General features: G+C 37.9%; 1 protein-coding gene across 5 annotated transcripts in view; it reads left to right on the top strand.

Annotated features, from left to right (window-relative positions):
* The window catches only part of RANBP3L (RAN binding protein 3 like), a gene marked incomplete at its 5' end in the record, with an annotated part of 47,102 nt that overhangs the window by 12,824 nt on the left and 20,373 nt on the right, over positions 1-13,905 (top strand). For 2 of the 5 annotated variants that reach the window (XM_082651039.1, XM_082651037.1), the window contains 3 exons: positions 9,648-9,706; positions 10,768-10,807; positions 11,309-11,386. In XM_082651039.1, coding sequence (XP_082507165.1) covers positions 9,648-9,706; positions 10,768-10,807; positions 11,309-11,386 — 177 coding nt within the window. Of the gene's footprint in view, positions 1-9,647; positions 9,707-10,767; positions 10,808-11,308; positions 11,387-12,223; positions 12,299-13,905 lie in introns of all 5 variants that reach the window. The other 3 variants (XM_082651038.1, XM_082651036.1, XM_082651040.1) reach the window with 3 other exon arrangements.

Here is a 13,905-nt window from a genome sequence, read left to right as displayed (position 1 = left end):
TGAGTCATTTTTGCCAGTGGCTGAAAATAAATATTGACATAGAGGTTTTAAACTGCTAGGCTCACCACGCCATTTGGCTGCCAACATTCTCAAACAAACCTTTTGAAAGTCAAAATACGAACAGAAAATGGTAAGAATAAGTGAAGCATCTTGCATGTTCACGGATGGCAAAACAAAAGTGCAGGAACATTCACACAGTCTGGGATGACATCTCAACTAGGCTCGTACAGACCACAAAGGCAGAAGGGCTATCACAGCTCAGGTACATCACAGCTTCATAAGAAAAGAAGCTGTAAAACAGGCATTTAACTAAGCCAAGAGGGAGCCTTTCTTAGAGGAAAACACATGAGATTCGGAGTCAGCTCTCATGTGTTTTAGTCCCAGATCTCTAAGTACAAGCTGCGTGACCTTGCACACATCTTGTAATTCTGGAGGCTTCGTTGTCTCATGATCCAAGGGTTTAATAACTGACCTCTTGAGGATCGTATCATGTGGTAAGAGCCGCTGTTTACCGAGCATTTCTCATATGCCAGGTACTGTGCTTAGCATTTTATCTACGTTACCTCGCTAAAGCCTTACAACTTTGTGAAGTATGTCTTACTATTCCCATTTTACAGATGAGTAAACGTGGCCTCAGAGGGATCAAGTGATCTGCCCTAGCTCACAAAGTTAGTGAATTGAAGAGACGGAATTTGAATCCAGTCTCGTTTTTGCCAAAGTTTAGGTTTATAAAACCCTGCATTCTGGCTCGTGGTAGTCATTTACTTAGTCACCAAAGATTAATATATTTAGACACGTTTTATAATAGATGAAGTATGATACAAATATACATTTTCACATTACACATGTGCATAAAAGAAGCATCATGGGAGATCAGCGAGGTCTAACTTTTAGGTCATATAAAGTTAAACATTTCAAAAGGCAAAAGGTTAAAGAGTAGTCATGACACACATAAGCATGTCATATGGTACTGTTTTAAGAAGAAAGAAAAAGAAATAATTCAGAGTCATGTTTTGACACTGAAAACAATAGTAAAATTTAATGGAGTATGCTGTGTTGGCTGTTGAAAAAGGCCTCTTGGAAAACAAGAAGGTCTTCATGAAACCGTTCAACTCACTGAACATCCCCAAATATAAAGCACACTGCACATGACGACCATGTCTTTTGGGATACATTACAGAACACTCTCAAAAATATAAAGCCAGTTTCTTCCTTCATCACTGTATTTTGATCTGCAGAGTGATTTTGCCAGATGTTCTGTATCAAATGACTTAATGAAAGTTTTCTGTTCTTTAAAATCTGTGAAGTTCCCTATTTATAATGACATCAGTGAAGTACATGACTTTAAGAAATGAGAGAAGAATTTTTCTTCAATTGACTTGCCACAAATCTCCAGATTCTAAAATGCAAACGAAATCAAGTCGCTGGCCATAGCCCACCACCACATATGACCGGATTATAAACGAAGCGGCATGGTTTGGTGTTGAGGTTGGGGTGAGAACGCATTAAACACAGAGTTTTCAGGGGCTTGGTCCGACCTCCAGAAGGGCAACAAGGTCTGTGTGTGACACAACCTCTAGTTCTAGCTCACATCAGACACTTGAATTATTTTTATGTCTTGGTTTTTCGAAATTGATCTGTGTCTAGATGGAGACCAGTATACAAACCAGTTGAGAAAAGAGTCTAAAGTCTTTGGAACTTACAATGAATGGATCTCTTGAAGACTAGCAGCATAGGAAGCAGATGAGTTCAGAAAATCGGATGGATTAGACAAAGTTCCCAGTGGTAACGGCTGTATTCAGTGGGTTGCGAGATACTTTTCTCATCTTCTTCTCCAATGTCCCATTCTGAAAATGAGTAATTTCTTTATCAGCATGGTATTTATGAGAAAAGGGATAGCTTCCTTCGTTTTATTCTAATATTGATTCTTTTTTTTCTCAAGTGTGTGCTCACATTGAATCAAAACCAAGAAATTCTAGATTTCTTAGAGCAGGCAGTTTATAATTCCATTAACAACAAAAATTTACAGCAGTTCAAAAAATGCAGAATTGGGTTGAAAAGTGTTTTCTCCTTTTACTTCCTATAATGTATGTATTACAACACACTTGTGTTCATAGTACACAATTGGTTATAACTTCAGCAGGGACGACAAGGCTGGAATTGTTCCAGCAGGGTCCATTTACCTTGTGACTCAAGTTGAGCTGGTGCTTTGTGAGTTCAGCCTGGCAATTTCCTATGTAAATAGGAAATTGTATGTGAATGTAAATAGGAAGTTTCCCTCTGGGCTCCTGGTTATTTTACCTTCAAGTCAGTCAGTACAAAACATCTGATAAAGTAAAATCGAGAGTGTCCCATCATAGTTAATAACGACTCTGTGGCCTTACCACCTCCTTCTGTAAAGACATATTTTTTAATATTTTGGTGGGTAATTTGTTGTTTAGTTCATTCCTTTTGCATTTTTACAGAATTCCTCCATAGATGGCTAGAAATGAGTACAGAATGTCTTATGCCTATAGTTCCTTCATGAATTGGCACAGATTCACTTTTCTTCTGGGGCAACAATTTGTCATTTCTTAAAACTATCTTAAAATATTTTAACATAGATTTGAGGGCTTTTTTTAAAAAAAATCAAATTGTGATTCAGACCCTCTACATCCCCTCTTCCTGGGTCTCCTGCTATGATTGATCTTTTTTTCTACAGAAAATGTCATTTTTTATAGTTGAGACTTTAGATGTTTTAAATTCCTGTTGAAAAATCTTTGAACTATGACAAATGCTTTTGATGTAGTTTATGCTTTCAGGCTAAATTTTCGCTTTGCAGAAATAAACATTTTAACTGACATTTAATAATCCCAAGCAAAGATATTTTCTAAAAAAATTTCCATTACTCAGATTTCAGACATATTATTAAAACAGAAGACTCCTTGCATCGGAGAGGAAATCACTGTTTTAAGCAGAATATCTGAATGACTGATTTCAATATCAGTATCGATATTTCAATATCCTAACTACAGGCATTTCTTTTTAGGTCTTCAGAGTAGCCCTGGACTTCACCTTACATTGAATCACAATAATCATAGTGTGTGGTTTGAGTTGTAATTCTTTTCTCATTAACTGTCAGGTTACTCAGAACGTCTGGAGATTTAGTCATTAACTCCAAGGGTCTCCACTGCCATCTTCCTAGCTTTGGTCTCAGTGGGCAGACACCTGGAGGTGCTCTAGAGGACCGGTCCTCAAACACGTATACAGACCACCTGGGGATCTTGTAAAATGCAGATTCTGCTGCAGTAGGTCTGGGGTGAGGCCTGAGAGTCTGCATTTCTAACAAGTCCCTGGTCAATGCTGCTAGTCTGTCTGGACCACACTTTGAGGGGCAAGGATCTCTAAAACTATCAATGGGCCATGGGCCTGAATTCAGAAACTTCCTGATATTAAATAAGAAAAAGAAAGATAGGAGTAAAACAAGGAAAAGTGAGAAGAGAACCAGGGGTAAGAATAAGGTAATGAGTGAAAGGAAAAAGAAAGACCTTTGAGGAACAATTAAGAAGTTTCCCTAGAGCTAACAGGGTAGCTAGGTGATGGCAATGACATAGGACTGGAGGAGAGGAGGGAGGGAAGCTAACTTTTATTGAGTGTCTTCTGTGCAACCTGTGCTCTGACATATTGCCATGTGTTTAGGCATGTATATGTAAATGGATATACATGGATATATATATCTGTGTATATATGGAGGATGGATCGATAGAGAGAAAGATATTCTGCCTTGTTCCAAAAAGGTTTGAAGAAGCTGTACCAGGTGCTCTTACGTGCACACATTTCTTCTATCCTCATAACAACCCTTTTAAAATATATATCGAGAGAGATGAGAAAGCTAAGCCTTGCAGTAATTTTTTTTAAAGCACAGCTCTAGGATTATCTAACTTCAGAGCTCCAAAATCCATGCTTTGACCAGTCAGAGAGCCAGACACGAGTGAAAGAGGTGAAGAGGACAGTTTTGGAACGTGAGAAGAAATGAGAAAAGAGGACGTGGCAGAGACACATGGAAAAATCCAGGAAGAAAGAGAGAGGAAAATGCAGGGCATGCCAGGGCTGCAGTCCAAGTGGATAATTCTAGTCCTGGTAGCAATTAGAGGCGACCCATTTGGCAGTGTCCGCTCCTCTGCAGGAGGGTTGTTGCCACCATCTTTCCTGCCAAGAGTGTTTCCACAACCTTTGTGGCCCTGGTTGGAGTAGCCTGGTTCTATCCAGTGTGGAGAACTCAGTTTTCACCTTAATCACCCTAAACTACCAAGCAGGATGAAGCAGTCTGCCAGACTCTCGGTGGGAGAAGCCATGTAGCAGAAATGTGGGACCCCTAGAGCTTCCTGCCCCCATGCCCACTGGGACTCCATTCTCAGTCTCTTCCTCCTCTTCCAGATCTGCTTTTGGCTCAGTAGACACTCTTAAACCTTCTCCTTTGAGATGACTGAAAATCCTCCAGTTACTTTCCTACATAAAACAGGTTTGTCAGACTGAGTGCCAATAAAATATATTGAAAACAAAAAGGTAGGAACAAGACCTTACAACTCACCCAGAATTTGGGGGGAAAATTATGGTACATATTAGAATAGGGAGAAAAGAAGTGTATATTTACTGTTAACACTGACCATTACACTACCTTAGAATCCTGAAGAACAAAGCTCTTACATTATGCATAATGTTCTAGCTGAATTCTTGTCTGGAGATGTGAAGGAGTATTTTGAATGAAGGTGAAGGACAAGAACATAAAATGCCTTTCAGTAGATTAGACGGCATTATAAAGAGCAGATCTTTAGTTATTCAGAAGCGTGTTATTGCACTCTGAATTCAGTGAATCCATCTTGCCCACACATCTATTTCCATATATCTCTATGCAAAGAACAGGTAGGCCAAAGAAATAAGATACTGGGTACTTGTTAAGCAGTATAATTCAATAAGAAGTCTGTCGTTGGCCAGGAGCGTGAGAATTGTCCTTTGATCATGAGTGTCTGACACTACGGTAGAAAAGAAATTATTTTCAAATTTGGTTTTTATTTTTTCAAAGTTACGTATATTCATGTGGTTTAAGGGATCAAGTGGTCCTACAAGACTTTTCTGGAAAAAAGTAGCAATCTCCTCCTGGCCCCTTCCTCTGCTTTCTTTTTTCTTGGTCCCCAGAGGTAACAGCATCCAACTCACAGCTGTTTCTTTTGTATTAACCTCCATATAACCAAATACCAGGCATTTAGGGCTACTTCTCTATATTTATGTTTAGGTGCTACTGGTTGCAACTATGGAAGAATTTAGGTCCCTTTCACAGATTTTTCTGACCCCTTCAACCCACTACCACCATACACATGAATGCTTTCCATTCCCCCATCTTCCCAAAATCACTGCATCAGAAGTCTGATTAGATCAATATTCAGTATTCACATCGTCATGATTATGTAATATATTTTGATTACTTTTGTTTTCCTGCCCAACTTTTTGTTTTCTCTGGATTTAATAATTGTATCATATTTTTGTTTTGTTTTGTTTTCTTAGTTCTCTACATACTAGTTACCAGTCAACCCCCAAAGTCTCTTCCAATTATCTAAATATGCTTTCAAAATATTCAGTTACTTGAGATATTCAACTGTTTCTAGTTCCATCCTTTTGGAGACTTCTTTCCTGGAGTCTCCTCAGGGACCTCCCCCATTGTGGACTGGTTATTCTCTGCAATTGGTGTACTGCTATCGTTCTGGGCTATCCTCTCACCATCATCCTGGAGGCTGCCTTCACCTCTTCTGAGTCGGTGCCCCTGTTTCTTGGCTACTTAGTTTACTAGCTCTTTTGGTAGAGCACTTCCTTTAGAAGCATCCTGAGAATGAGTGCATGTGGGATACATACTTCGAGAGCTTACAGTTGGAAATGTTTTTATCATGTCTTTACACTTAATCGGTACATTATAATCGGTACATTATATTAGCATATAATTCTAGACTGGAAATCATTTCCTTTCAGAGTGTTAAAAGCATTGCTCCTTTGACTTCTAACTTACAGGATTGTTGTTGTGAAACCTAAAGCCATTCCGATACCTGATCCTTCATATGTGACTTTTTTTTACCCCCTTTTCCATGCCAATAGGACCTTTTCTTAGTGGTGTTCTAAGATTTCATGATGTGCATTGGTATGGTTCTATTTTCATGTATTGTTCTGAGTATTGGATTGGCTCTTTCAAACTGGACACATATGTCTTTTGATTTGGGGAATTTTAATGATCTATTTGTTGATAATTTCAAGCCCTCTTTTTCCTGTATTCTCTTTCTCTATAGCTTCTATTAGTCAGGCATTGAAGTGACTCTTGGACTGATCATCTGAGTTTTCCTATCTCTTCTCACATTTTTCATTTCTGTTCTTTTGCTCTGCTATGTGGACTATTTACTCAATTTTATTCTCTAAATCTTCTATTGATGTTTTTAAGGCAACATTGATTCTACTACCATATTTTAAAGTCCAAATTTCTAAAAGCTTATTCTTGTTCTGTGTTACTCTTTTGAAAAAATAGTATTCTGTTTTTGCTTCATGAATGTTTCATATCTGTGAGGATATTAATTATATACATATTAGATATATAAAATATATATGTATGAAAATAAATTATTTGTATATAATTTTAGAAAATATATATTAAACTCTCTGCATCGTCTTTTCCCTCCAGTTTATTTTCCTTCTGTTTACTCATTCAATCACTGAATTGTGTGTCTGGTGACCCTTGATTGCCTGCTTATATTTAAGAAGGAGGCACTCACGAAAAAGCTCATCGGCAGCTGTGTGCACTTGCACCGGGTTCTCATCACCTGGTTTGACCATTCACTGAGAAATTTGTTTGCCAATATCTTTTGTTCTTTTCTTTCGGATTGCTCACTCTCCAGAGAAAAATCTTATAATTTCCTGCCTGGAGGAAATAAACCTGGCTGCCGGCATTCTGTGAACTGAGTAGAGAGTGCTCAGACTGAACCTCAGTATTTTGTATGCGTGGTAGGCAGTATAACAGCTCCCTAAAGATGTCCGTATCCTAATGCTCAGAACCTGTAAATATGTACCTTATGTGGCAAAAGAAACCCAGTAGATGTGACTAAGTTAAGGATCTTGAGACGGGAAGATTATTTTAGATAATCCAACTTCATCTTCAGCCTCATCTTATACCACTGTCCTCTCCCTCTTACCTTGCAAAGTGACTTGTATACGGTCACCCCTCAATACATATTTGTTGAATAAGTGGATTGATCAAAAAATATATTAGAAAGAAGGAGGGATACATTTTAAAATATATCATTTTAAGGACCGTGATCTTATTTTCAAGTTTTCCTACTGGGTCAGGTTAGAAAACTGCTATGAACCCAATGGCTTGATAAATGTTTACTCTTGACTTTGTCTTTGGAGCCAAAGGACTGGTTTGAGAAAGGGAGAGAGAATCTAGATGGAAGAGGAGGTAAGGAGGTCATCTGTTTTCCAGCTAATGAGCTGGGCAGTGTCAGGGAGAGGAGGCGGCTGCACTGAGGCTAATATACCTTCAATCAGACCATGTATACCTAGATCCTAGCACAGTGGCTGGCACAAAAAGATACTCAATAAATATTTGTTGAATTGATGAAAAAAAATGGCCTTCCTACTTTACCACATGCCCTCCAAGCTACAAGTAACCCTTTATGATTTCCTACTTAATGCTGCCATTGAAGATCACTTCTGCCCATTTTTAGCTCTATGTTTTGATAGAGGAAAAGTCAACATGCTATTTGTCTATGGTTTGGTCAAGTCATACTATTTTAAGGACAACTATCCTAAGTCCAATTTAGAAGAGGCCCCATTTATTATTCCACTTCATAAGTATTCCACTTCATAAGTATTCCACTGCATAAGTATTCCACTGCACATTCACAAAGACTATGTCTTTTCAAAGTCATTAGAGATCTCATTTCTTAAATCTAATGTAATTGCCGGAAAAGGAGCTTGTTCTAAGAAAGAACAAAGAATTGAGCTACAGTTGAATATGGATGGCAATGCAAATCTATTGTCGAGCATTTTCTGCTGTGGTTCACTTGGCTCCAAGGGCCGACAGCACAGTAAGCACTTGCATAAAAAAATGAAGCTTATCTTGCTGGACCGAAAGAAGGTACCCAAGTTCACAGGGCCCCAGGAGCTTGGCAAAGGGTGGTCTGGCAGAGTTTGGACACGCTATTATGGGATAAGATTGTGGGTAACTGGAAAACCCCTTTCTGGCATATAAAAGATGTAATTATCTGGTAGTTCCTTGAAATTCTTCAGCTAGACTTTTATTTATTTAACCAGTGATGGCAAATTACCTCAGCTTCTATGCCAGCATGATACATCGGTAATGGCTGCTAGAAGCCTATAATGATAAAAGTTCTGAGGAAATATTGGGGCTCATCAAGAAAGTGTTGTCATAGATTAGCAATGTCAGCTATGAGTTTTGGAATAGAGATTGGTGTCACGCCACATATTTAATATCCATTCAGGCTTTTTTTTGGTCTTATTAAAATCTAAGTAATTATATCTAAAAATCCACATAATTTTCACATAAATTCTGTAAAGTAAGTACTGTTATAGTCTTCATTTTTTTTTTTTCGGATGAAGAAACTTAAGGTACAGACATATTGTTTCCAAAAGTATATTGCCAATTAGCGGTGGAACTTATATTTGAACACATGCCTCTCTAACTCCAGGGCCCCTCCAAGCTTTTAACAACCATATAATCTTCCCTAAGAATTCTAGAGTGCTGATATTTAATGCTGTTATCACTCATTTATACCCTAGAGTGAATGAGTTCCTTTCTATCCTTACCTAAGAGAGGAAAATATAAAAGATTAATAAGGTTGGCAGGGCTGAAGACAAACTACCTACTTTACAATACTGTTTAAGACTGATCTTAGTCTAAATATTGAAAACACGACTTAGTATATGACTAGTCAAGGAAATATGAATTATTCCTGGATTATTTAAGTACATCTGTACCATTTATATTTTGAGATCCAAACCAAGTAGAAGTATTACTCTCAGATGAGATTTTTTTTTTTTTTTTTTTTGCGGTACGTGGGCCTCTCACTGTTGTGGCCTCTCCCGTTGCGGAGCACAGGCTCCGGACGCGCAGGCTCAGCGGCCATGGCTCACGGGCCCAGCCGCTCCGCGGAATGTGGGATCTTCCCGGACCGGGGCACGAACCCGTGTCCCCTGCATCGGCAGGCGGACTCTCAAACACTGCGCCACCAGGGAAGCCCTCAGATGAGATTTTTCATCCTTTGAAATGTTTTATTCTAAAAGTAAGGATGTTAATCACTACGTCACGATGAGTTTCCAAATGCAGGTAATTGTACTTTGTTTTCCTTAAACATTTAAAGGTTGTTCTTTTAATGGGATGATCTCTCTATTTATGGAAACATATTACTATCACTTTCCCCGAATATTTATTTCTCTAATTAATTGTTAAAATCATTTGTAAATATGCGATTTACAGCATTCATGTAAAACAGTTTGGATTTTACCCAAAGGCAGGGAAAAATACAAACCCAAAAAATCTTCAAATATTTGTAGTTGGTGTTAGAAATGTCAGAGTATTGTTTGATTTCTTGCATGTTCTTTTACTTTTACAGAAAAATCTGTCATTGCTCAACCAATATTTGTTTTTGAAAAGAGAAAACAAACTTTTAAGGTAAGATCAAGTCACTTTTCTTTGATTTTTTTTTTGAGGTATTTATTTATTTTGGCTGCGTTGGGTCTTCTTTGCTGTGCGCGGGCTTTCTTTAGTTGCGGTGAGCAGGGCCTACTCTTCGTTGCAGTGCGCAGGCTTCTCTGCGGTGGCTTCTCTTGTTGAGGAGTGCCGGCTCTCGGCATGTGGGTTTCAGTAGTTGCAGCGCGTTGGCTCAGTAGTTGTGGCTCACAGGGTCTAGAGCGCAGGCTCAGTAGTTATGGTGCACGGGCTTAGTTGCTCCGCAGCATGTGGGATCTTCTCGGAGCAGGGATTGAACCCGTGTCCCCTGCATTGGCAGGTGGATTCTTAACCACTGCACCACCAGGGAAGTCCCTCTTTGATTTTTATTTTGACAAGATTGTATTTCGAGAAGCTAACTATATTAAATGATACCACTGCTGCATAAATTTATCCTCTGTTCTTCACTTAGAGGAGTAGTAACTCCAGCATATTTACATCATAGGGATTTACTGACAGCAATTTGGCTGAAATGGGAAGCCAGAGGCCTTATCTTGAAACTATGGATAACATGCCATTTTTACCAAATTATCTGGGTTTTTATTTTTTGGAGTGACTGGGAAAGGGGAGGGGCTGAAGGAGATTAGGAGGGCTAAGGCTCATCATGTATTCCCCACCACTGACCTAGCTTAAAACTGGATATAAAATAAGTTCTAAACTGCAATATATGATTCAAAAGAAATCTTGAGGACTCTATTTGCTTTTTCAGCATCATACTAAAATCACTTGCTTTGAAAGACAAATGATAGCATTAGTAGCATTCTCACTTTAGCCTAACTAGTATTTTCTTGTTATTCATTCTTACTTATGGAGGTAATTTACCCTACTACCCACAAAACTAACTAAAGAAAAACTCAACTCCTAGTGAGTAAAGGTGAGCAGCTTTTCCTAGCCTAGCTGAATAGACCTGGCTTCTGAGAATTCTCTTATAAAGTGACAGGGTGAAAGTCTGATTTGAAAACAGCAAACACTCAGCTCTCACTGGTAGCTTTGTTTCCTTCCAGAGACCTGCAGAAGATACCCTGTATGAAGCAGCAGAACATGGTAATGATTTGTATCCTGTATTTCAAAAGCAATCTTTATACAAAGAGATAAGTAGGCACGAGCATTTTGGCATGTGGCACAGACAATGTAAAATCGAATGGTTTTTCTTGTTTTTAAGCATGCAAGTAGACTGGCTCTTGTTTTGAAAGATGACATGTAGGTCTTTGAGAACACTGATGTTAACAACGCTAAAATCCCATGATTCTCCACTGCCTGTACTTCAACCTTCCAAAAGCATTCTCTATACAATCTCAGAATTTGTACGCAACTTCTTGCCAAGGCCACTTGTTTCTAATTGTTTCATAGTAGGATGATATGCCTATCGGTTTATAATCACCAAGTTATTAACCCCAATATCTAACACTCTGCTTCAGGAATTAACACATTGTCAAACGATGATATATCTAGAGAAAAGGAAATTCTGTTTCTCCTCTCATATCATGGATTGAGGCTAATTTGTTATTGCAACCAGTTTTACCCTTCACATTGAATTTCTTACAGAGTGTAATGATTCTTCAAGAAAGCGTGTCCGGTCTTCGTCTTTTACTTTGCATACTACAGATTCTCAGTCCCAAGGAGGTAGGTATAGCCTTGACTGTTCACTGTTATGTTTACTCTGAGTGTGACACTACTAAGGGACTTTTCAAACACATACTGTTTAAAAATCTACCCATTGATAGTGTTTATAATATATTGTTGTATGAAGATAGCAGTTTATAAATGAATTGCACAGTGAGTTATTATTTAAAAATTCAATTAATCAACATTGGAAAAAAGACTGAAAGGATATAAACCACAGTGTTATCTTAGGTAATGGGATTACAAGTGATTTGGTTCCCTTGTCCATCCCCCCCACCCCCCACTCCCAGCCCACTCCACCCCCCCACTCCGACCTTTGTATTTTGCTGTGTTCACAAAGTTTCTGCATTAAGCATGTATTAGCTTTACAATTAGGAGAAACTGCTATTTCCTCCTAAGTAAACATCTACTTAAATAAACAGATGTCTGCTTTAAAAAAAACACTTTATTCTAAGAACTTTATCATATGCTGTGTTTTGAATAAACCATTAACTTAGTTTGCCTCTCTCCTACACTCAAAGCACTCTGGTGACTTCTTTTATGATAGATCACACTACCCTCTGCTGCGTCATACAGCTATTTATGTATATGTCTGTCTCCTCCACTGAGAGTTCCTTGAGGTCATCTTCACACCTGATAGAGTGTCTAACACACGATGATCATGTAAATATTTACTGAATAATTCTCACCAGAGGCACTCTTTATTTTTAATCGATAAAAATACAAAGATTTTTCTAATCTGGTGATAAAGAAAATTTTCCAAAACAGCAAAAATCCAAATCAAAAGAAAAACAAAACCCACTTCCTTATTGACTCCAGTTTGCAATCTGCTTTTAGCATCAACCTTGTCCCAGAAGCGACTAAGATCGTCATCCTTCACGGATCTCCCGACCTTCCCCCCTTCTGGGCCAGGTAATAAAGAACTTCTTAGAACCTCAAGCCTGACACTCTGACTTTTCCAAATCCATTCTTATTCATGACGAGCTTTCTTTTTCAGCTACTATAAAACTCTGACATTTTAGTGGCAAATAAAATAGGGGCCTTAGCAAAGTATGCATGGAAGACTACCTTCTGAATTCCAGCCCCACAAATCTAGACAGTATATCTGTTTATTTTTGGTAGAAAGTTTAAGCTTGATGATGTTTTTTAGGATTTCATGTTTATGACAGTATTATTTTATGTAAGGTAGCCCTATAAAATATAGTAACTTGCTTTATTTTCCTTATTATTGTCCATCTGTACAGTTTATAATATATGCAGTACTCAAAATATATAACTATGTGTAGATTCTCAAAGTTTATGCTTTAAATTTATATTCTAAAGTTTAGAATATGATTCCTTTTGAATTTTTCACTAATTAAAACATTACCTCTTTTTATTTGAAATTTGTAATACTTTGCTAAGTAAAACTATTTTATCATAATAAAATATTTGAAATGGTTGAAACATGCTCTACATCAAGATTATGATTTGTAGTCTTGTATATTTTTGTTTCTACTGAACAACCAACTGCCTTTTCCGAGTTAAGCTTACCACAAGAAACAGAAAATACCAACTATTCACTTCCTTTTAGCGGATTCTACCCAGGAACCACAGAGTTTTCAAACTAATGAATTTATATTCTTATTAACAATTCCAAGCGTGACTGAGCAACAATATGGTCAGACACCTTTCACATAAAGAAGAGACAGGTTCTAGTTCAATAAGCTCCAGCTATATGTGCCTGACAAGTTACAGACATTAAGAGGAATAGGGGTCTTAATCCCAGAGGATTTGTTTTATTGTATTTGTGCATAAAGTAAAGGGATGGCTTTAAATTATCTGGAAGACTGCTTCAATTCATTTTCTAAAAATCAGACACACATACAAAAAGAATGAATAAAAAAAAACACTGATATTACCAAGCACATCCCATTTTATGTTGTGCAGAATCTTGGCGCTGTTGGAATGGAGACAAATAGTACAATTTTAAATGGCCCATTCAGTGTTACTTTTTAATAATAAAGATCATAAAAACCATGTAATTGAACTTTGAATTAGAGAAGCTATTCTACCCCAACATTTATAATACTTCGAAGAAGCAATCCTTATTCTTTTCTCATCTCCTTTAATCCAACACTCAAAGGTTGCTATTTCTGCGATTTGCAACCAAAAGGTGATCTCTGAGATGTGTAGTACAGACATACCTCGTTTTATTGAACTTCACAGATATTGCATTTTTTACAAATTGAAAGTTTGTGGCAACCATACCTCAAGGAAGTCTATGGGTGCCACTTTTCCAACAGCATTTGCTTGCCTTGTGTCTCTGTGTCATATTTTGGTAATTCTCACAATATTTCAAACATTTTCATTATTATTATACCTGTTATGGTGATCTGTGATCAGTGATCTTAGATGTTACTACTGGGGGGGCACTTAAACCACGACCATATAAGTCATGATGGCCAACTTAATAAATGTGCATGTTGACTGCTCCACCAACCAGCCTGCTCCCCCATCCCTCTCCCTCTTCTCAGGCC

This window comes from Grampus griseus (assembly GCF_964374135.1).
Source record: "Grampus griseus genome assembly, chromosome: 3".
Taxonomy (NCBI): domain Eukaryota; kingdom Metazoa; phylum Chordata; class Mammalia; order Artiodactyla; family Delphinidae; genus Grampus; species Grampus griseus.
Note: the sequence above shows the minus strand (reverse complement) of the source record. Positions and strands in the feature narration are given on the sequence as shown.